Below are 23,694 nucleotides of genomic sequence, written 5' to 3' on the forward strand. Positions count from 1 at the left end.
AATATATATTATATAATATAACATATTATATATTATATAATATAACATATTATATATTATATAATATAACATATATTATATATAAGATATAATATATAATATATAAGATATAATATATAATATATAATATAATATACAATATATATTATATATAAATTATAATATATAATATATATTATATAATATAAATTATAATATATAATATATATTATATATTATAAATTATAATATATAATATATATTATATATTATAAATTATAATATATATTATATAATATAATATAAATTATAATATATAATATATAATATAATATAAATTATAATATAAAATATATAATATAATATAAATTATAATATAATATATAATATAATATAAATTATAATATATAATATATAATATAATATAAATTATAATATATAATATATTATATAATATAAATTATAATATATAATATATAATATAATATAAATTATAATATAAAATATATAATATAATATAAATTATAATATAATATATAATATAATATAAATTATAATATAATATATATAATATAAATTATAATATATAATATATATTATATAATATAAATTATAATATATAATATATATTATATAATATAAATTATAATATATAATATATATTATATAATATAAATTATAATATATAATATATATTATATAATATAAATTATAATATATAATATATATTATATAATATAAATTATAATATATAATATATATTATATAATATAAATTATATATTATATAATATAAATTATAATATATATTATATATTATATATACATATATTTATAAATATATTTATATATAAAATATATAATACATATTATGTATTATATATTATAAAACATACATATGTCTTATATATTATATATAATTTATTTTAGACAGTCTCTTTCTGTCACCCAGGCTGGAGTTAGTGGCATGATCATGGCTTACAGCCACCTTGACCTCCTGGGCTCAAGCAATCCTCTGCCTCATCCTCTTGGGTAGCTAGGACCACAGGAGTGTGCCTCTACACCTGGCTAATTTTTTATTTTTTGTAGAGACAGGGTCTCACTATGTTGCTCAGGCTGATCTCGAGCTTCTGGACTCGGCAATCCTCCCACCTAGGCCTCCCAAAGTACTGGGATTACAGGTGTGAGTCCCCACGCCCAGCCCATAAGAAATATTAAGAATAGGTAAATCCATAGAAACTGAATACAGCGCGTTGGTCTCCTGGAGCGCAGGGTAGGGTAATGTTGAGTAAATGCTTAATGAGTATGGTTGGGTTTTGTTTTTTTTTTTTGGCAGTGATAGAAATGTTTGGAACTGGACAGAGGTGATGGTTGCACAACACTGTGAAAGTACTAAATGCCACTGAATTGCTCCCTGAAGAAAGGTTAATTTTATGTTACACATATTTCACCTCTATTTAAAAAACAAAAATCCTTCCAACCCGCAGTAGCTCCATGTACACCTAGCACCCAGATGTTGGTTTCTAATACCATTTTTTATCAAAGTAATCAATCAGGGCTCCTTGGAGAAATGTCTCATTCTAGGACTAGGGAGGAAATATAAAAGATAATCCTAGAGCATCTTATAGTTCCTGAAAGTAAAAGATAAGTAAAAAAATAAGGAAATAAAACCAGAGTTGATGGAGATATGCCAAAGGGATGCCGGGCTGACTGAAAGAGCTTCCAAAGGCCAAAGCGGGAACAATTTGACCAACAAAATTAAGTAGTGTTGGATTATAACCCAAAGTATAAAATAAATATCCAGCAGTACCTACTGATATATTATTTAATAAATAAATGGGGAAGAACAGACAAATCTCAGTGAAGAATACCAAATGATTTATGTAAGAGTAAAGTGGCTGGGTGCAGTGGCTCACGCCTGTAATCCTAGCACTTTGGGAGGCCGAGATGGGCGGATCACCTGAGGTCAGGAGTTCGAGACCAGCCTGGCCAACATGGTGAAACCCCGTCTCTACTAAAAATACAAAAATTAGCCGGGTGTGGTGGCGGGCACCTGTAAACCCAGCTACTTGGGAGGCTGAGGCAGAAGAGTCGCTTGAACCCGGAAGATGGAGGTTGCAGTGAGCCAAGATCGCGCCACTGCACTCCAGCCTGGGGCGACAGAGTAAGACTCACTCTCAAAAAAAAAAAAGAGTAGAGCATAACTTTCTACTCTTTAAGTATCCACTTCACTAGTGACTTTCTTCCAAAAGACTGTAGTGTGAAAAGGGAGAAGAACAAAAAAAAACCCACAACTTTGCAATGAAGAAATCTGACAAATGCTACCTTAAGACAGGTGATCGACGTTAATATGAACAGTGATAAGTCATAATAATAATATGTATCCTTATTATGATGTGAAGAGAACATCACAAAACATGATAGAACTGCAAGGAGGAAAGAGACAAATCCACGATCACTTTCAGAAATGTCAATATCCCCCTCTCAATAGTCAATAGAACAACTTGACAGATAATAAGCAAGGATATTATAGACTTAAACAACCTGAATTGACTCACTTATAGAACTCTCTCCCCAACAACAGAATACATACTCTTCTCAAATATGCATTGACCACTTACCTAGACAGATCATAATCTGAGCCATTAAACAAGTCTCAATATATTCAAATGATTAAAGTCATACAAAATATGTTATATGACTACAATGGAATTAAATTAGAAATCATTAACATAAAGATCTCAGGAAAATCCCCAAATATTTGGAAATTTTAAAACTTAGTTCTAACTAACCCACTGGTCAAAGAAGAAATCAAAGAAAATTTTGATTTGGCGATGGTTCCACAGGTGTATGTGGAAAACTTATCTGTGTCAAACCACCTGCGTCAAAACTCATCAGGCCAGACACTGTGGCTCACATCTGTAATCCCAACACTTTGGGAGGCCAAGGTGGGAGGATCCCTTAAGCCCAGGAGTTCCAGGCTGCAGTGAGTGATGATCACACCACCACACTCCAGCCTGGGAGACAGAGCAAGACTTTGTCTCAAAAAAAAAAACAACAAACTTATCAAATTGTTCACTTTAAAAATGTACACATCAGCTGAGCGCAGTAGCTCATGCCTGTAATCCCAGCACTTTGGGAGGCTGAGGTGGGTGGATCACCTGAGGTCAGGAGTTCGAGACCAACCTGACCAACATGGAGAAACCCCATCTCTACTAAAAATACAAAATTAGCCAGGCGTGGTGGCGCATGCCTATAATCCCAGCTACTCAGGAGGCTGACGCAGGGAAATCGCTTGAACCCAGGAGGCGGAGGTTGCAGTGAGCCGCGATCAATCGCACCATTGCACTCCAGCCTGGGCAACAAAAGCAAAACTCCATCTCAAAAAAAAAAAAGAAAAGAAAAAAAGTACACATCAATTATATGTAAATTACACATACCTCAATAAAGCTGTTAATAGTGTGTATGGTATACAATCATTTGTGTAAAATAATCACAAATATAAATCATTTTATACACAGAGATTATCTCTGAAAAGATACATTAGAAAACGATTAATGTGCTGGATTTTGTAAAAGGGAACTAGGGGATTAGTAGGAGGGAAGCTGATTGATTACAGATACCTACCGTATTGTTTCGATTATTTACCATATGTATGTTTTACCTTTTGTTTGTTTGTTGTTTTTGAGACAGGGTCTCACTCTGTCACCCAGACTGGAGTGCAATGGTGCACTCTCAGCTCACTGCAGCCTCCATCTCCTGGGTTCAAGCCATTCTCCCGCCTCAGCCTCCCGAATAGCTGGGATTACAGGCATGTGCCACCACGCCTGGCTAATTTGTGTATTTTTAGCAGAGACGGGGTTTCGCCATGTTGGCCAGGCTCGTCTCAAACTCCAGACCTCAAGTCATCCACCCGCCTTGACCTCCCAAAGTGCTGGGATTACAGGCGTGAGCCACCACACCCAGCCTGTTTTACCTTTTTATAAAAATTGAAATAATTTCAAAACCTGCTTTAAGTGCCTTCTGAAGAAAGGACTAGGGTAAGGAACCATCACCATCACAAATAAATGTTCTCAGTAGAAGACAGACCCTAAGAGTAGAAACCAATCCTTGAGCGCCAAACCAGCACCTGAGGAAGAGCTTCCTGTTGTGCAGGTAAATGGAGAAGGTCTAAAGAACATCATGGCCAGACACACAATAAAAGCCCCAGCATATCCTAATATACACAATCTGTTTGAGAAGCAAAATCTTTTGATGATCTCTCCCGTTTGATAAGAGCTTATAATGTTCCACGGACTGTGCTAAACTCTCTAGAAGCATGACTGTGTCACTGAATTCCACGTGAGATATGCATGTTATTATCTTCATGTTTCACATCAAAAAACCAAGCCAGGCCGGGCACAGTGGCTCACGCCTATAATCCCAGCACTTTGGGAGGCCGAGGCAGGCGGATCACTTGAAGTCAGGAAGGAGTTCAAGACCAGCCTGGCCAACACGGTGAAACTCTTTCTCTACTAAAAATAAAATAAAAAATTAGCTGGGTGCAGTGGCAGGTGCCTGTAATCCCAGCTACTCGGGAGGCTGAGGCAGGAGAATCGCTTGAACCCAGGAGGCAGAGGTTGCAGTGAGCCAAGATCGTGCCACTGCACTCCAGCCTGGGTGACAGAGCGAGGCTCCACCTCAAAAAAAAAAAAAAAAAAAAAACACACAAGACAGAGAAGAATAAATTAACACTCAATTTCAGACAACTCTCAAGCAATAAAGTGGGGATGTGAACCAAAGTCCTCTGACTCCAAAAATTCCATGCTACCATCTCTTGGATTTCTTTTCATGATACCCACAGAATAAAATAACCTTGGTGGTGAAGGGGGCTGAGAACCACTAATCGAAACCTACTAATAGCGCCAAAGGAAAAGAGACATAATTTTTTCAAAGCCTAATAAGTAATGACATCTTTTTTTGTTGTTGTTGTTGTTTTTTTGAGATGGAGATTCGCTCGTCGCCCAGGTTGGAGTGCAATGGCGCGATCTCGGCTCACTGCAACCTCCACCTTCTGGGTTCAAGCAATTCTCCTGCCTCAGCCTCCCAAATTGCTGGGATTACAGGCGCCCACCACCATGCCCAGCTAATTTTTTTGTTATTTTTAGTAGAGACAGGGTTTCGCCATGTTGGCAAGGCTGGTCTTGAACTCCTGACCTCAGCTGATGCACCTGCCTCGGCCTCCCAAAGTGCTGGGATTACAGGCGTGAGCCACTGTGCCCCGCCTGGTAATGACATTTTCTAAAACTCCAAGTGCTGTCAGACCTCACAAGCTAAAAAAGAGGTCCACTGGTGGCAAAGGCCAGGGAGGCTTTGGAGGCAAGGAGGCTTCCAAGGAGGCAGAGGAGGAAGAAGAGACCACAGCTACAGGAAAGAAGATGAAGTTTGAAAAGCTTCTTCTCTCCTTGTTTTTCCTCTTCCATTTGAAAGGACTCGGGTTTTCACTCTGTGCCTGATCCATCACAGAGCCTTCTGAGGACATTCCAAGATTGTCTACAGTCCTGTGGTCCACTTGGAAATTCAGACAGATAATATTTCAAGGGGATAGTTGGTTTTGACCGAATACTCATGAAAACTTTTAAAGAAATGAGTGATAGAGCTAACCCATATCTGTAAGTTTTGATGGTTTTTCTTGTTTTTTAGAGAAAGGGTCTTGCTCTGTCACCCAGGCTAGAGTGTGGCAGTGTAATCGTGGCTCACTGCAGCCTCTATCTCCTGGGCTCAAGTGATCCTTCTGCCTCAGCCTCTCAAGTAGCTGGGACTACAAGGCCTGCACCACCGCACCCAGCTAATTTTTTTTTTTTTTTTTTTTTTCCCTGTAAAGTCAGGGTCTTGCCACATTGCTCAGGTTGGTCTCCAACTCCTGGGCTCAAGCAATCCACCCACCTCAGCCTCCCAAAGTGGTGGAATTACTGGTATGAGCCACCATCCCCAGCTTAAGTTTTGAATTAATAGTTTCTTTTTTTTGTTGTTGAGGCAGTCTTGCTCTGTCCTCCAGGCTGGAGGGCAGTGGCATGACCTCAGCTTACTGCAGCCTCCACCTCCCAGGTTCAGTGATTCTCCTGCCTCACCCTCCTGAGTAGCTGGGACTACAGGTGCCTGCCACCATGCCCGGCTAACTTTTGGATTTTTCTTTAGCAGAGTCAGGGTTTCATCATGTTGACCAGGCTGGTCTTGATCTCCTGAGCTCAAGTGATCCACCCGCCTCAGCCTCCCAAAGTGCTGGGATTACAGGTGTGAGCCACCGCGCCCAGACAATATTGTTTCATCTCATGTAAAAAAAAAATTTTTTTCCAACACATAATTTTTTTATGTTGGAGGTTGTAAAGGAAAGCAGAGTGTTTCATCAAGTTTTTTGCTTGAGTGGCTTTAGAACAATTTAAAAGTCAACTTTGGTGCCAGATAAAAAGAGGTCCATGAGGGAAATCCTCAGGTAAAACATGCAAAATAAACTGCAGTGATAGGCAGCTAAGTCAGTGGCATCCAATGCAAATGTCAGAAAGGTCGAGAGCAGTTTTCCCAAGCAAATGGTTCTCCCCACCTTCCTCTCCTTCAGTCTCTGCCTCCTAGGGCCCAGGGGAGAAAACCAGAGAGGGAGCAGTGTCCACAGGAGAAACTGGGTTGGGAAACACTTAACAAAGACTGCAGGGAAAACTCCAGCAACATAACCAAGGTAAAAATGAAGTCAAAGTGAGAGACAAAGGGTTAACTTTAGTTTAGGTAAATTTAATGACTGTAAAAGCTGTTCACATAGCAGCTTTAAAGAGACACGTTTTCCACTGACATAAAGTTGCTTCGCCCCTTGCAGCTTATCTCCACCTTCATGACCTCTTTCCTCAGTGGCCAGCAATGTCTCCCCTTCCTGTTGGGGAGGACTGCCCAAGTCAGCTCTGAGGCCATCTTCTCAGGTCAGCAATATGCAGAGGAGTCCCTCAGAGTGGTCCTGCAGAGAACATGTCCCCTAAGTGTCTGAGAGCTGGCCGAGGTGATCTGAAAGAAACCAGGCAGAAGAGGGCAAAGTAACTAGGACTGTAGCACTGGGACTTCATGTGGAGCCTCTAGAGGAGAAGCCCCCAAAAGGAATCTGATGGAGGCGACCGGCTGGCAGAGACCACATGGATCCTGTGTGCCCCAGATCCTGGCAGGAAGCGAGGTCTCATGGAATGGCAATGGATACAATTTAAGAAGTCAAAGCAGGTCAGTCCCAGCCACTTCTCCCTTTTCTCTTGGAAGATGGCTCCTCCTCAGCTCTAACCATAAAATTCAGGTGAAACTGCCCATCACAGGCTCTGCCCTCCTAACTCCAAGGCTGAGCCAGTCAAATCCTTCCTTAGGATATTTACAGCCAACATTTGGTGAGAAATGTTCTCTCTCCTCCAATTGAGAGCTGAAAGAATGTGACCCCAGAATTATCTGTGGTCACATTTCTTACCATAAGAACAAGTCGGTCCATTAGTAAATACTTACTAAGTACATATTTTGTACCCGGAATTGCCCTAAGTGCTAGAAGATAAACAAAAATAAACAAACAGAAACAAAACAGGCATTTTCCCTGCCCTTAAAGGAACTTCTGTGGATGCTCTAGGGCATCAGTCTGTGTCTGCCTAACCCATCAGTCTGTGTCCTGCCAGCTTCTGGTTCTGAGGCGAAGTAGACATGAGAACCTGCCTAACCCATCAGTCCGTGTCCTGCCAGCTTCTGGTTCTGAGGCGAAGTAGACATGAGAACAAGACAGGGAAGGTGGCAGTAGCAGAACTGGGCAGCGTGAGAAGAGAAGGCAGAAGAAAGGAAGAAATGGAAGGAGAGAATAAGAGAAGCATATCGCCAGTGAAAGGGAGAAAGAAAGGGAGGGAAAATCCCACAGCCATATAGCTGATCTGTGAGTCCAGGGAAAAGACCCAAGAAATTTGAGCACGTGTAAGTTAGAGAGGCCTGAGCCATCAGAGATCACAAAGAAAATGTTGATCTCTGACAGGGAACACTCTCTACTTACTCGAAATCACTTACACCTCCTGGCCTCTCTGCAGCAAGAAACTACATGCCACTGCATGCTCCAAACTCACCGAATTCCCACAAAGAACCTTCCAGGGCAGAAGAATAGGTAAGAAGAATAAGAAGGCATTAGTAAGGAGCAGTCTAAAATCCAATCCAAAGTGCCATTCCATTGTACTGGTTGAGAGGAGATTTTTATTTTACTAAAATGTGTCTCTAGGAAAAAACTTTATTACCACAAATATCCAAACCAACACTCATTTCACAGTGCAAGCCAAAAGCCCAAAAGGACTCCTCACCTTCACCAGCACGTAGTCCCCAGGCTGGGCTCTGACCCTGAGCCCAGGGTTATTGACATCCTCCATCTCTGCATCAGGGAAGATCACCTTAAGGTTTCCATCATTCCTGCCACACAGGTCAGTGGCAGAGCGTTTACTGAGCTGCAGAAAGAAGAGAGAAGAGTTCGTGGATTTGTCACAGTCGTAAGTTCTTGGAGGGTAGAAATTGTGCCTTCTCTGTCTCGGATCCCCGAGAGTCTGACCCACAGAGCACTCCTTAGCCAAGGAATCACTGAAGACTCAGTGTTTGCTGCTGCTTCACCAGCAAGGGCAGTGTATGGCCCACAATAGAAACACTGTAAAGTTTTGCTAACCATACTGTAATGAATCAATTAATCAATGACTCTGTGCAGAACTGCCTTCTGCAGGAATGGACCTCCAACAGGCCTAAAGCCAGAGACTTATGAGTGATGCATTTGGAAAACCAACTTTCACTTTACCCAGTCTCATACTAGTCACTCATGAATGTTCTGGGATTGTTTGGCCTGGATGACTTGCCATTACTGAATAGACAGATTGAAAGGCAGAATCTCCAACACAACACACAGAAGACAGAGTCAGGAAGATACTAACATCACTATGATGAGATTAACTTCTAGAGTCTACAGAAACCCTTCTCTTCCAGCCATGGTAAAAAGACAGAAACAAGTTTACCCTTCAGCCTTATAAATAATAACCAGCAAGTTGGGTAAAATATATGAAACAACTGTTTTCGGATACTGGACAAAAGATCATACAAGACTGTGAACTGTGAGAGAAGGAAAACAAAGTGAGTCCCCCAATCACCCCTGCTTTCTGCCAGAAGGTACATGCCAGACGGGAGCCTGTGAAGCAGGAGGGGAGAGCTCAAGCACAGCACAGTCATCCTCTCCGCACTGAAGAGAGAGGGACCAAGGTTCAGGGAGACTGAAATAGTTAGAAACTGTGAAGCAAATTCTAGACAGGAGGGAGCAAAGCGGAAAAATAATTTCAGAAATATGCAGGGGGTCCTTATGAGTCTTCGCTGAACACTAACACTTGCACGTGTAGCATAAAACTCCATGAAGTCAGGCAAAGTGAGTAACCTGGGAACTCTCCACTGAACAGTTCCCAGAACTCACACGTGGCCTGGAATCCACCACCAAATAGAAGAGTTTATGGATTTGTCACAGTCATAAGTTCTTGGAGGGTGGAAATTGTGCTCATCGGTTTCTTGGGATATATTCACTAGCAATTCCTGACAGAAGGCCACATCTTAGTAGTGAGACTAAACTATCCAGAGAATAAAAAAGTTTTTCTGGCCGGGTGCAGTGGCTCACGCCTGTAATTCCAGCACTTTGGGAGGCTGAGGCGAGTGAATCACCTGAGGTCAGGAGTTTGAGGCCAACCTGGACAACATGGCGAAACCCCGTCTCTACTGAAAACACAAAAATTAGCTGGGCGTGGTGGCACACATCTGTAGTCCCAGCGACTCGGGAGACTGAGGCAGGAGAATCGCTTAAACCTGGGAGGCAGAGGTTGCAGTGAGCCGAGATCACGCCACTGCACTCCAGTGTGGGCAATAGAGTGAGCCTCTGTCTCAAAAAAAAAAAAAAAAGAAGGAAGGGAGGGGAGGGAAGGAACAATCTCTGTGACCTCTGGGACAATATCAAGTGGTGGGACACATGTGTAATTCAAGTACTGAAGTGGTGGAGGTGGGTGGAAGAGGAAGCAGAGCAAAAAAATCTGAAGAGTAACAGGTGAAATTTTTCCAGATTTGATGAAAACTATAACCCCAGAAACTACGAAGCCTCAAAAAAATCCCAAAGAAAACACAAAGGGGTAAACACAAAGAAAACCACCCCCAGCCACATCAAATTCCTAAAAACAGTGATACAGCAAAATCTTAAAAGCAGCCAAAGAAAATGGCATAGAGTAAAGAAGAATGACCACAAACCTGTCAGAATCACCTATGTCAGAAGTCAACAGAATGATATCTTCAAAATGTCAACCTAAAAGTTAACACTCAGTGAAATATATTTTTAAAAGGAAGGTGAAATAAAGATCTTTTCAGACAAACAGAAGCTGAGCGGCATCACTGCCAAAAGACCTGCATTACAAGCAATGTTAAAGGAAGCCTTTCAAGCACAAAAAAAACGATGCCCGGTGGAAACAGGAACGTACACAAGGGATGAAGAATGCCAGAAATAGTAAATGAGTGGGTAAATACAGACTTTCTCTCATTTTTTAAAGTTCCTTTAAACGATAATTGTTTAAAGCAAAAATAACAATGATTTAAGGATAAAAAAGTAAAACTCTGTAACAATAGCACAAAAGGAGGAGGAAGGGACAGAAGTATATCACTATAAGAATCTTACATTATACATACTGAGTGGTACCCAGTTTGGGGTTAAAATAATGGGCCAAAGAGAATCCAAAGGGCACATAATCTGCCATTAGAAAATCAAGCTCTGACAACGTGCTATATTCTTAAGTAATCAAAGACACGGAAGGAGTTCAGTCTTTAAATGAATACCGCTTTAGGGAAACAACCTTCAGCTGAGATTTAGAGGCTCTACTATTCCCTACAAAATACTTACTAGTTACAAAAGGAAAGAGTAACTTTACAGTCAAGAAGGCTGGCAGACAGTATCTTCCATGTTTTCAAAGTTAACATCATCAGTAATGAGACAAATCAAAATTGTATGCCACCTCATAGGATACAATTAGAATACAACATCCTCTCTCTGGTATTCCTGCCAAAGAATGCATAACCTGAATCTTATCATGAAAATACATCAAATTATGGACAATCTACAAAATAACTGGCCTGTAATCTTTAAGTGTCAAGGTCATGGAAGTCAAAGAAATAATGAGGAACCATCCTAGACTAAAGGAGACTAGAAAGACATGACAGCTAAATGCAACATATGATACTAAACCAAATCCTTTTCCTATAAAGGACAGTTCGAAGACAACTGGAGAAACTTACATGGGGTCTCAGGATTGGATGGTAGTAATCTAACAAGGTTAATTTCCTGATTTTCATAGTTGTACTACAGTTATCTAGGAGAATGTCCCTGTTTGTACAAGATAAACATTACAGTATTTGGGGGTTTGGGGACATCAGGGCAGCAAGTTACTCTGAAATGATTCAAGGGGAAAAAAAGTTCTTTATAATACATTTGGAACTTATCTATGGGTTTGCAGTTGTTTTACAATAATTTTTTTTTAAAAAAAGAGAGTTCAGGCCACTGCAGTGGCTCATGCCTGTAATCCCAGAACTTTGGGAGGCTGAGGTAGGAGGATTGCATGAGGCAAGGAGTTTGAGACCAACCTGGGCAACAGAGCAAAACCCCATCTCTACAAAAAATCTGAAACATTAGCCAGGCGTGGTTGTACACATTGTAGTACCAGCTACTCGGGAGGCTGAAGCAGGAGGGTCACGTGAGCCCAAGGAGTTCAAGGTTACAGTGAGCTATCATTACACCACCACACTCCAGTCAGGAGACAGAATGAGAGACTTTGTCTCAAAAAATATAAAAAATAAATAATAAAATCAATTAAATTGAGATTTCAGGTTCTATGACTTGAAAAAAACCAAGTGTAAAAGAACATTCATGAGACAAACAGGGAAATTAGAACACTGAGCAAATATTTGGTAATATTAAGAAAATTGGAAGTGCTTTGGAAATCTAAAAAGAATATTAAGACATTTTTATCAGTTATTGTCAGGTATGATAATAGCATTTTGTTTATAATTTTTTTAAAGTCCTTATCTTCTAGACATATATACTGAAATATTTACTGAAGAAATATCTTTTTTTTTCTTTTTTGAGATGGAGTCTCGCTGTGTGACCCAGGTTGGAGTGCAGTGGCACGATCTTGGCTCACTGCAACCTCTGCCTCCCAGGTTCAAGCAATTCTCTGCCTCAGCCTCCCAAGTAACTGGGATTACAGGTGCCTGCCACCACACTTGGCTAATTTTTGTATTTTTAGTAGAGACAGGGTTTCACCATCTTGGCCAGGCTGGTCCTGAACTCCTGACCTCATGACCCACCCGCCTCAGCCTCCCAAAGTGCTGGGATTACAGACGTAAGCCACTGCGCCTGGCCTGAAGAGATATCTTATACTTGCTTTAAAATCACCCACCAGGAGCAGTGGAAATGAAACAAGATTAGTCAAGTATTGACAACTATTTTTTGGCTTTTTTTTTTGAGACGGAGTTTCACTTTTGTTGCCCAGGCTAGAGTACAATGGCATGATCTCGGCTCACCACAACCTCTGCCTCCCAGGTTCAAGCCATTCTCTTGCCTCAGCCTCCCAAGTAGCTGGGATTACAGGCATGTGCCACCATGCCCAGCTAATTTTGTATCTTTAATAGAGACGGGGTTTCTCCATGTTGGTCAGGCTGGTCTCCAACTCCCAACTTCAGGTGATCCACCCGCCTCAGCCTTCCAAAGTGGTGGGAGTCCAGGCATGAGCCACCGTGCCCGGCCTCCTTTTTTTTTTTTGATACAGACTCTCGCTGTGTCACCCAGGCTGGAGTAAAGTGGCACAATCTCATCTTACTGCACCCTCGACCTCCTGGGTTCACGCAGTCTTCTCACATCAGCTTCTCAAGTAGCTGTGACTACAGGTGTGCGCCACCATACCTGACTACCTGACTAATTTTTATTTTTTATTTAATTGGTAGAGATTAGGTTTCACCATGTTGCCTAAGCTGGTCTTGAACTTCTGGGCTCACGCAATCCTCCAGCCTTGGCCTTCCAAAGTGCTAGGATCACAGGCTTGAGCCACCACGCCCAGCAGTATTGGCATTTGTTGAGGCTGGCTAATAGGTATGCCAGCATTCATTATACTACTCTCTATATGTTTTTTTTGTTTATTTGGGTTTTTTTGAAACAGAGTCTCACTCTGTTGCCCAGGCTGGAGTGCAATGGCCCGATCTCAGCTCAATGCAACCTCCGCCTCCAGGTTCAAGCAATTCTCCCATCTCAGCCTCCTGAGTAGCTGGGACTACAGGTGTGCACCACCATACCCAACTAATTTTTGTATTTTTAGTAGAGATGGGGATTCACCATGTTGGCCAGGCTGATCTCGAACTCCTGACCTCAAGTGATCTACCCACCTTGGCCCCGCAAAGTGCTGGGATTACAGGCATGAGCCACTGCACTCAGCCTCTATATCTATATGTTTAAAATTCTCTATAATGTAAAAAAAAAAAAAAAAAAAAAAAGGCAGGGTGATTATAGACTCTGGAGAGAGAGCTGTATCAAATTCTGACTCTGCCACACACTAGCTGTGTAACCTTAGGGAAGTTATGCTCTGTCTCTGAGCTCAGTACCCTCATGCACAAAAGGGAGCTAGTAACAGCACCTTTCTCCAAGGACAGTGGTGGCACTCTGTGCTGATGGCCATAAAGTGCGCAGTTCCTGGCAGACAGTAAATGCTGTGTGATGTGAGCCATTATAATCTTTTCTGCCACTCTGCACATAGCAACTTAGCGTTTTAAACTGGCCATGTCTGGAGGAAAGAAAGTCTCCTCTAAGGGAAAGCAACGACTCCAACTGCTAGCTTGAAAAACTCATTTATTCTCTAGCCCCAAGTAAGTAATGGCTATGTTGGATGTATAAGAAAGAGCTTTGTGGTCGAGAGCGGTGGCTCACACCTGTAATCCCAGCTCTTTGGGAGGCCGAGGTAGGTGGAACACCTGACGTCAGGAGTTTGAGACCAGCCTGGCCAACATGGTGAAATCCCGTCTCTACTAAAAATACAAAAATTAGCTGGGTGTGGTAGTAGGTGCCTGCAATCCCAGCTACTCTGGAGGCTGAGGCAGGAGAATTGCTTGAGCCTGGGAGACAGAGGTTGCAGTAAGCCAAGATCATGCCACTGCACTCCAGCCTAAGTGAAAGAGTGAGACTCTATCTCAAAAAAAAAAAAAGGCCAGGCATGGTGGCTCATGCCCATAATCCTAGCACTTCAGGAGGCTGAGGTGGGCAGATAACTTCGAGACCAGCCTGGCCAACATAATGAAACCCCGTCTCTACTAAAAAAATACAAAAATTAGCCAGGCATGGTGACACACACCTGTAATCCCAGCTACTCGGGAGGCAGAGACAAGAGAATCGCTTGAACCTGGGAAGCAGAGGTTGCAGTGGGCCAAGATTGTGCCACAGCACTCCAGCCTGGGCAAAAGAGTGAGACTCTGTCTCAAAAAGAGAAAAGAAATACTTAGGTGTAAATCTAACAAAACAGGGACAAAATCTGTATACTGAAAACTACAAAAACTTTGATTTAAAACATCAGCCTGTAGTCCCAGCTACTTGGGAGGCTGAGGCAGGAGAATCACTTGAGCCCAGCAGTTTGAGTCCAGCCTAGGCAACATAATGAGGAAAAAAAATCAAAGATCTAAGGTTCTGAAACATAAAAAACAACATAACACACACACATATGGCCTCACCCCTTCCACTAGCACCAACTGGGTACAGCCCACAGAGGTCTGATTGGCTTTTGTTGCTTCTTCTCGGAAGACAGTGATAAGTTCCTCCAAACGTCTTAATTTTACCTCTTTCGGAACATCGTCCTTCAGCCTATGATATGCCCGTGTCTTCTATTAAAAAAAAAAAAAAGAGAGAGAAGATGGAGGTCACCAAGGACTTGTAGAATCTATTCTTAATGCACAGAGGGGGACCATGTTCATTCTACCTACAAGTAACAGACATATGTACAGAAACCCAAGGCAGAGGCAAGAGGTTTCTCTGGCTCTGGGAGCATTCCAAGATAAAAATGTAGTGGAGTCACATTTTTGCAAGGGTTAAATTCTAAATTTAGCACATTAAAATCATAGACTCAAAATTACCCTTGATATTTATCCTAACGTTACACTTGTACATATACCAAATGACTCACATATACTAGGTTACTCAGCAGCACTATTTATAAAGACGTAAGATGCAATGCAGCCTAAATGTTTCAATAGACAAGTAGTCACAGAAATTATGGTTTATCTATACAATGGAATATTGTGCAGCTGTTAAACAGAATGATAGTTCTATATGTACTAATGTGGATTGTTCTCCAAAATCTACTGTTACTTGAAATAAGCAAAGTACAGATCAACACATATAATATAACTTTAGTGTAGACAGAATACATACAGGCATGCTTATAAATGCATGAAATATCCCCAGGAAGTTACAAAAGAAATTGCTAAGAGTGGTTGCCTTCAGGGAAGGAACTAAAAAACTAGGCAACCTGGGAAGAAGGAAGAACTACTCATGGACAGCACTTAACCTTTTGAATTTTATACCACAAGCATGTATTACCTAGTCCAAAAGAAAAAAGGGAATTCATCCTTAAAACACCTTTAAATCATCCAAAACCACAGTGTGTATTATATCTTCAAGACATGAGCTCATGCTCAGTACAGCTGGAGAACCACTGAGCTAGACAAAAGTATGGAATAAAAGGAATATCTATATACCAAAGTCTGGACATTCAAACCAATCTACCTTGAAGAGAAGTATCCACAGAGGAAAATGGAGAATCCTAAAAATATTGCAGAGTTTACTCCATTCTGTCTTACTACTAACAACAATAACTTACCTCTGTTGTGCATTTACTATGCATGAAACACAATTATAACTGCTTTAAACATATTATCTTACTTAATCCCCAGAACAACCCTATGAGGTTGGTACTAATGTTGGAAACCAAGACATTTGCCCAATGTCACATAGTTATTAAGCAGCAGAGGCACAATTTGAGTGCTTGCTCTCATCCACTATGTTGTTGATTAAGTTCCTATAACCTTAACCCTAACTTAGGAATTAGGTCCCAAAGTGAACATTCATATTCACTGACCATAGGATGCTTCTGCCACAAGCTGAAAACCCATTTCCCATCCCTAGGATTTTTTTTTTTTTCTTTTTTGAGACAGGGTCTCACTCTGTTGCCAAACTGGAGTGCAGTGGCACAATCCTGGATCACCACAGCTTCAACCTCCCAGGCTCAAGTGATCCTCCCACTTCAGCCTCCCAAATAGCTGGGATCACAGGCATGTGCCACCACACTTGGCTAATTTTTTTTTTTTTTGGTAGAGAAGGGTCTCCCTATGTTACCCAGGTTGGTCTCAAACTCCTGGGCTTAAGTGATCCTCCCACCTCTACCAATCCTAGTATTAAAAAGAATTTCTCAGGCCGGGCACAGTGGCTCATGCCTGTAATCCCAGTACTTTAGGAGGCCAAGGTGGTGGATCACCTGAGGTCGGGAGTTTGAGACCCACCTGACCAACATGGAGAAACCCCGTCTCTACTAAAAATACAAAATTAGCCGGGCGTGGTGGCACATGCCTATAATCCTAGCTACTTGGAAGGCTGAGGCAGGAGAAAAACTTGAACCCGGAAGGTGGAGGTTGTGGTGAGCTGAGATCGTGCCATTGCACTTCAGCCTGGGCAACAAGAGCAAGACTCCGTCTCAAAAAATTAAAAAAAAAGAATTTCTCTTGGGAGGCTGAGGTGGGTGGATCACGAGGTCGAGAGATCAAGACCATCCTGGCCAACAGGGTAAAACCCTGTCTCTACTAAAAAATACAAAAATTAGCCAGGTGTGGTGGCATGCACCAGTAATCCCAGCTACTCGGGAGGCTGAGGCAGGAGGATTGCTTGAACCCAGGAGGCGGAGGTTGCTGTGAGCCAAGATCACGCCACTGCCCTCCAGCCTGGCGACAGAGCGAGACTCTGTCTCAAAAAAAAAAAAAAAAAAGAATTTCTCTTGCATATTTGTGATGTCCATGGAAAAGAAGCAAAATAGAAGGGGTCGGGCACGGTGGCTCACGCCTGTAATCCCAGCACTTTGGGAAGCCGAGGCGGGCAGATCACGAGGTCAGGAGATGGAGACCATCCTGGCTAATGCGGTGAAACCCCATCTCTACTAAAAATACAAAAAATTAGCCGGGCGTGGTGGCGGGTGCCTGTAGTCCCAGCTACTTGGGAGGCTGAGGCAGGAGAATGACATGAACCCAGGAGGCAGAGCTTGCAGTGAGCCGAGATCACACAACTGCACTCCAGCCTGGGTGACAGAGCAAGACTGAGACTCCATCTCAAAAAAAAAGAAGCAAAACAGAAACTAACAGCTCCTCTGAAGCTTCATCTCTCCAAAACACTAAAAGATACGTGAATATGATACATACTTTGGCACAGTTACGTTGCCCACAGAACACTACACAGTGGCTTTAAAACGAATTAGTTGAGGTGTCATGACTCACGCCTGTAATCTCAGCACTTTGAGAGAGCATGGTGAAAGGACTGCCTGAGCCAGGAGTTTGAGACCAACCTGGACAGCACAGAAAGACACTGCCTCTTAAAAAAACAAAAAAATTAGTTTGGTTGATGGCAGCTCAGTAACAATGACAATAAAGTCATGGGTTCAGTCATTCGTCAGCCAGCTTCTCTGAGCCCCCTGGCCACAGGGGGCCTTCAACCTCCTGCCCAAACACAAGCACATTGCCACAAAGGTGACTGAGGGAATGAGGAGTGAACCATGCAAATCCACGCCTACAATCAAGAAAATGACAGCCAACCAGGACTATCCTTCTCTGCAGGAAAAGTGCACTAATCTCTCCTTCTTTCCTAATCTCCTTCTGCTTTGCCTGGGAATCTGCTTTGTTTCCTGGGAAGCCTCCAAGTGAGTTCACTTGCCTAGGAAAACAGAAATTAGGAATCACTGAGGATGGCTGGGAAGATGACCAGGGGCCCCGGTAAAATAAATCACATCTGCAGACCAAAAAGGAGTTCTGCATGTTAAGAAACAATTTTAGGTTTCTTGTAAAGAAAAGGTTTTCTCCTTCCATATTCAAATTGTAAACAATCTAAACATAATTTTAAAATGTTTTAATGAAGAGGAATACTGGCACAGTAATCATGTATCATCAAATTGCTGAACTATTTCAAAGAGTAGACAGAGTGGACTAGAAAAATGAACGGAAGTGAATCGTAAGAGCCTGTGGTTTCTCAAGGACTGCCTTGCCACCACTCTCTTTTCTGCCCAGTTCTCTCAAATCACCCCCAAACTGGTCAGGAATGATGTCAGTCCTCCCCAACCCCAGGGCTCACCTGTCTCATGCTGTAGGCAAAGAGGAAGCCCATGTTGTACTGAACTTCCCGGAGCAAAGAGACTGTCTGAATGTGATCTTCCTCCGTCTCACCACAAAAGCCAGCAATGAAGTCGCTGCTGAGGCTCACACCTGTGACACACAGCAAAGGATGACAGGCCACTGCCTGCTGTTTACCTTCAAGGGAGGCCTTCAGCATATGTGGATTACAAGGGAGGCATAGCAACTGTAAGGTCCTCCCTAGGACTACTCATAAGTAAAACAAAATACTACAGAGTAAGACGGGATAGGCCTGTTCATCCACAGCATTCCATGACAGAGACCAGCTTCTTGGCCTACATTTCCCCTAAGCACTAGAAAAGGTATCTCCACTTCCAATGCTGCATTTAGGGACACAGTAGGGAGTCCACATTTTCATATCAGTCCTCTTACCAGTGAAAACCTTGTGGTGCTTCATACAAAAATATATTTCTGAATTTGGTTTGATACAATGGTCATCTAAGACAGTAGTAGCGGTTGGGTGCGGTAGCTCACCCCTGTAATCCCAGCACTTTGAGAGGCCAAGGTGGGTGGATCACTTGAGGTCAGGAGTTCAAGACCAGCCTGGCCAACATGGCAAAATCTCATCTCTACAAAAAATACAAAAATTAGCCAGGCAGGGTGGTATTCAAGTGTAGTCCCAGCTACTCAGGAGGCTGAGGTATGAGGATCACCTGAGCCCAGGGAGGTCAAGGCTGCAGGGAACTGTGTTCATGCCACTGCATTCCAGCCTGGGTGACAGAATGATAACCTATCCCCCCAAAAAAAATTATTCCAATGACCCAATGAGGTGAGTACTATTAACTCCATTTTACAGATGAGAAAGCTGCATCCCACAGAAATGAAGTCTCTTATCTGCTATCACACAGCCTGTAACAGTGGAGCTTGACCCATAGCCACATACCTAGCCTCTGCATTACCCTGCCCCATCAAAACGAAAGTATTTGTGCATAAAAGTTAAAATAATTAGGCCAGGTGCAGTGGCTCATGCCTGTAATCCCACCACTTTGGCAGGCTGAGGCGGGCAGATCACTTGAGGTCAGGAGTTCGGGACCAGCCTGGGCAACATGGTGAAACCCCATCTCTACAAAAAAATACAAAAATTAGCTGGGCATGGTTGCCTGTAGTCCCGGCTACTTGGGAGGCTGAGGCACGAGAATCGCTTGAACCTGGCAGGCAGAAGCTGCAGTGAGCCGAGATTGCACCACTGTACTCTAGCCTGGGCAATAGAGCAAGATTCTGTCTCAAATTAAAAAAAAAGTTGTAATAATTAGAAATTTGAGGAAAAATGTATACACCCTCAACCAAATCTAAACTAAAAGACTACAGAGTATTTTATTAGGAGGAAGGGGCCAGAGAAGGGGAATATGGAATAAGATAATACAAAAGGAATTATCTCTAAAATTTACAGTAATAAGTTGCCATAAAGCTAGTTAGAAAAAGTACACATTTTAAAAGATATCAATTGTTCTCAAATCAGAACTAATTTAGACATAACTTTGCCACCTTACAAGATAAGATAAGGTCTTTCCTCTATGTCCAGAAATACAAAGACCATAGAAAAGGAATCTCTATAGCCTTGAGGCCACAAGGTGATCCCCACCTAAGTATTTCCAGCAGGACTAAGACAACAAAAAATCAGAAAGACATAAAAGAAAGAATACAAGGAGAGAGAAAGACAAAGAAGAAGAGCACAAAAGGTATGAAATTGTGTCACAAGGAAATGCCAAAGGTGTTGACAGTTGCCTGTATCTAACCACAAGGCTGGTCACTGGTAGAGTAACATGCTCAGCAGAATGAGTTTCTTAAATGTACCTGGAATAGATTCTCTAACATGGTGAACTAACTCCACATAAGCTTCTCTTGAATATCTGCAATAAAGAACAAAAGGAAAAGGCCTACATAAATCCAACCTTTTTAAATGAATGCTATAAAAAGATAACACTATGAATTCCCACATGTAATCACTTCTCATCCACATGGCAGGGCACACGAGTAAATTAAAGTATCCAAAAGAGCCCTTTTGATCCAAGCTGTATCTTCTAATCTAATCTAGAGCCTGTGAATTTTTATTTAAGGACATAAACTATTTTTTTTTTTTTTTTTTTTTGAGACAGAGTCTCGCTCTGTCTCTCAGGCTGGAGTGCAATGGCACAATCTCGGTTTACTGCAACTCAAACTCCTGGGCTCAAGTGATCCTTCCACCTCAGCCTCTTGAGTAACTAGGACCACAGATGTGCGCCACCACACCCAGCTAGTGTGTGTGTGTGCATATGTGTGTGTGTGTAGAGAGAGTGGGTTTCGCCATGTTGCCCAGGTGTGTGTGTGTGTGTGTGTGTGTGTGTGTGTGTGTAGGGGCTGGGTTTCACCATGTTGCCCAGGTGTGTGCATGTGTGTGTTTATAGGGACTGGGTTTCACCATGTTGCCCAGGTGTGTGTGTGTGTGTGTGTGTGTTTGTGTGTGTAGAGACTGGGTTTCGCCATGTTGCCCAGGTGTGTGTGTGTGTGTAAAGACTGGGTTTCCGATGTTGCCCAAGCTGGTCTATTCTCAAACTACTGAGCTCAGGCAATCTGCCCACCTCGGCCTCCCAAAGTGCTTGGATTCAGGCAGAAGCCACAGTGCCTGGCCAGCATAAACTATTCTAAATAGCTTTTTTTATTTAACTAATAAATCTAGACAGATTAAACATTTTAGAGGACCTTAAAACACTATGCCCTGTGGAAAACAAGACAAAGCACTAATTCCATACAGCTTGCCTTGGGACAGATTCTCCCTTCAGTCTCATCTGTGTAATACTTATTATTCTCAAAGAAAGTGAACACAGAGAGCGACATTTAAATTCCAAGATGTAACAAAACCTTAATGTTAACATTAAAGAATTAAAATCTCAGAGTGTGCCACACCATAGGTGCTTAATTTAAAAAAAAAAAAAACATACTAAACAGTGAAAATGGGTGACCCAGTCCTTAGCCTATGTTATGGAGTTAGTGAAGCAAGCTCCAGTGCCCCATGGCTTAGTCATACAATAAATACTTACTGTCACACGGTAGCTGCTCAGTAAATATTTATGCTTTTTAAACTAAACAGCGAAAATGGGTGACCAGTCCTTAGCCTTTGCTTATGAAGTGAGCAGAAGCAAACTCCAGTGCCTAGTGGCTTAGTCATACAATAAATATTTACTGAGCAGCTGCTTTGTGCCACACACTACGCTAGGTTCTTGGCAACGAAGACACCGGTCATTAAGGAAACATGGAAAAGTGGGGGCTGCCCCCTCTCCAAGCAAGTCTGACCCCCTCCGCATGGCCTCCAACACACGGCTGCTTCCACTCTGGGCTGGCAGGTGGATCTGTTTACAGATGTTCTCTCTCTCATGAATCAGCTGCAGAACCTGATGAAACAGAACACATTATAGTTAATCACAATCTCACCAAAGAACCTTACAGAAAGCAACACTGCTCTTACTATGTATCCTCCAAGGTCAATTTTCACATAATTAAGAGGTTAATTAAACCAGACACACAAAATCACCTATTCCCTAACTTTTGTTCCAGCCCCGTTCTATCTGTCCCAGACATTTCACCTGATGGCATCTCTGCTTTCAAAGAGTAGAGAGAAGAAAGTAAGCAGAGGTCAGATTAAAGCCATGGAGCTGAATACAGGTAGTGCTGACACTAGGGTCGGCAGGCAAAGTAGGAAAAAAATGGCACTTCTTTCATCTAGCTTACAAAGTAGTCACTTTCTTTTTTTTGAGACAGAGTATCACTCCGTCGCCCAGGCTGGAGTACAGTGGTGCCATCTCCACTCACTGCAACCTCTGTCTCCTGGGTTCAAGCGATTCTCCTGCCTCAGCCTCCCCAGTAGCAGGGATTACAGGCGCAAACCACCACACCTGGCTAACTTTTGTATTTTTAGTAGAGATGATGTTGCCCAGGCTGGGCTAGAAATACTGACCTCAAGTGATCCGCCTGCCTCAGCCTCCCAAAGTGCGGGGATTACAGGCGTGAGCCACCATGCCCAGCCCAAACTAGTCACTTTTAAAGATACCATCAGGTCAGGTGTCATGACTCACCTCTGTAATCCCAGCACTTTGGGAGGCCAAGGCAGGAGGATTGCTTGAGGCCAAGAGTTCAAGACCAGCCTGGACAACATAGAAAGACCTTGGGTCTATTTTTTTTTTTTAATTTTTAAAAGAAGAAAAAAGGAAAAAAATATATACCATCAAAAAACTGATACTAGGGGAAAATATTTGAAAACATATTGACAAAGGATTTGAATCAAGAATACATAAAGAGGCTGGGCGCGGTGGCTCACACTTGCAATCCCAGCACTTTGGGAGGCTGAGGTGGGCAAATCATTTGAGGTCAGCAGTTCGAGACCAGCCTGGCCAACATGGTAAAACCCCGTCTCTACTAAAAATACAAAAATTAGCTGGACATGGTGGTGTGCACCTGTAATCCCAGCTACTCAGGAGGCTGAGGCAGGAGAATCACTTGAACCCAGGAGGCAGAGGTTGCAGTGAGGCCAGATCACACCACTGCGCTCTTGCCTGGGTGACAGAGCGAAACTCCAAACAGCTCAAAAAAAAAAAAAAAAAAGGAAAAAGAAAAGAAAAGAAAACATAAAGAGAACAGAGTCCAGTCTCTCTCCTCCATTGCAAGAAAGGCTCCTTTGCAGTGGTCAAAAAAATAAAGGATATGTAAAGAACTTTTACAACTCAATAAGAAGACAATCCAGACGAAAAAAGATGAAAGTGGGGGCCAAAAGAAAGACTTTTCACTGAAACAAAAAACCTCCAAAAAAAGGTTTCAGATGTGCGCTACCTACTCCATGCCAGGCACTGTGCTAAGTACCTTTGACACAATATAGGCATACCTCAGAGATATCACAGGTTCGGTTCCAGATCACCACAATGACAAAAATATTGCAATAAAGGGAGTGACACAAACTTTTTGGTTTCCCAGTGCAAATAAAAGTTATATTTACTCTATACTGCAGTCTATTAAGTGAAAACAATGTACATACCTTAATTTCATTATATTTATTTTTTTTAATATATTGAGATAGGGTCTCACTCTATCATCCTCGCTAGAGTGCAATGAAACTGTAGCTCACCCCAACCTTGAACTCCTAGGCCAAGCGATTCTCCTGTTCCGGCCTCCCAAGTAACTATGACGACAGGCATGTGCCACCATGCCCAGCTAATTTTTTTATTTAAAAATTATAGGGCCGGGTGCA

General features: G+C 42.0%; 1 protein-coding gene across 3 annotated transcripts in view; it reads right to left on the reverse strand.

Annotated features, from left to right (window-relative positions):
- Positions 1-6,722: 6,722 nt before the first annotated feature.
- The window catches only part of CDK5RAP1 (CDK5 regulatory subunit associated protein 1), a 41,194-nt gene continuing 24,222 nt past the window's right edge, over positions 6,723-23,694 (reverse strand). For 2 of the 3 annotated variants that reach the window (XM_054467082.2, XM_054467083.2), the window contains exons 9-14: positions 21,750-21,847; positions 20,274-20,329; positions 18,421-18,551; positions 14,769-14,918; positions 8,309-8,449; positions 6,723-7,007 (exon numbers count right to left, since the gene is read on the reverse strand). In XM_054467082.2, the coding sequence (XP_054323057.1) occupies positions 6,927-7,007; positions 8,309-8,449; positions 14,769-14,918; positions 18,421-18,551; positions 20,274-20,329; positions 21,750-21,847 (657 nt within the window). In that variant the 3' untranslated portion in view covers positions 6,723-6,926. Of the gene's footprint in view, positions 7,008-8,010; positions 8,450-14,768; positions 14,919-18,420; positions 18,552-20,273; positions 20,330-21,749; positions 21,848-23,694 lie in introns of all 3 variants that reach the window. The other variant, XR_008496084.2, reaches the window with a different exon arrangement.

The sequence above is a fragment of the Pongo pygmaeus genome, chromosome 21, assembly GCF_028885625.2.
Source record: "Pongo pygmaeus isolate AG05252 chromosome 21, NHGRI_mPonPyg2-v2.0_pri, whole genome shotgun sequence".
Lineage (NCBI taxonomy): Eukaryota > Metazoa > Chordata > Mammalia > Primates > Hominidae > Pongo > Pongo pygmaeus.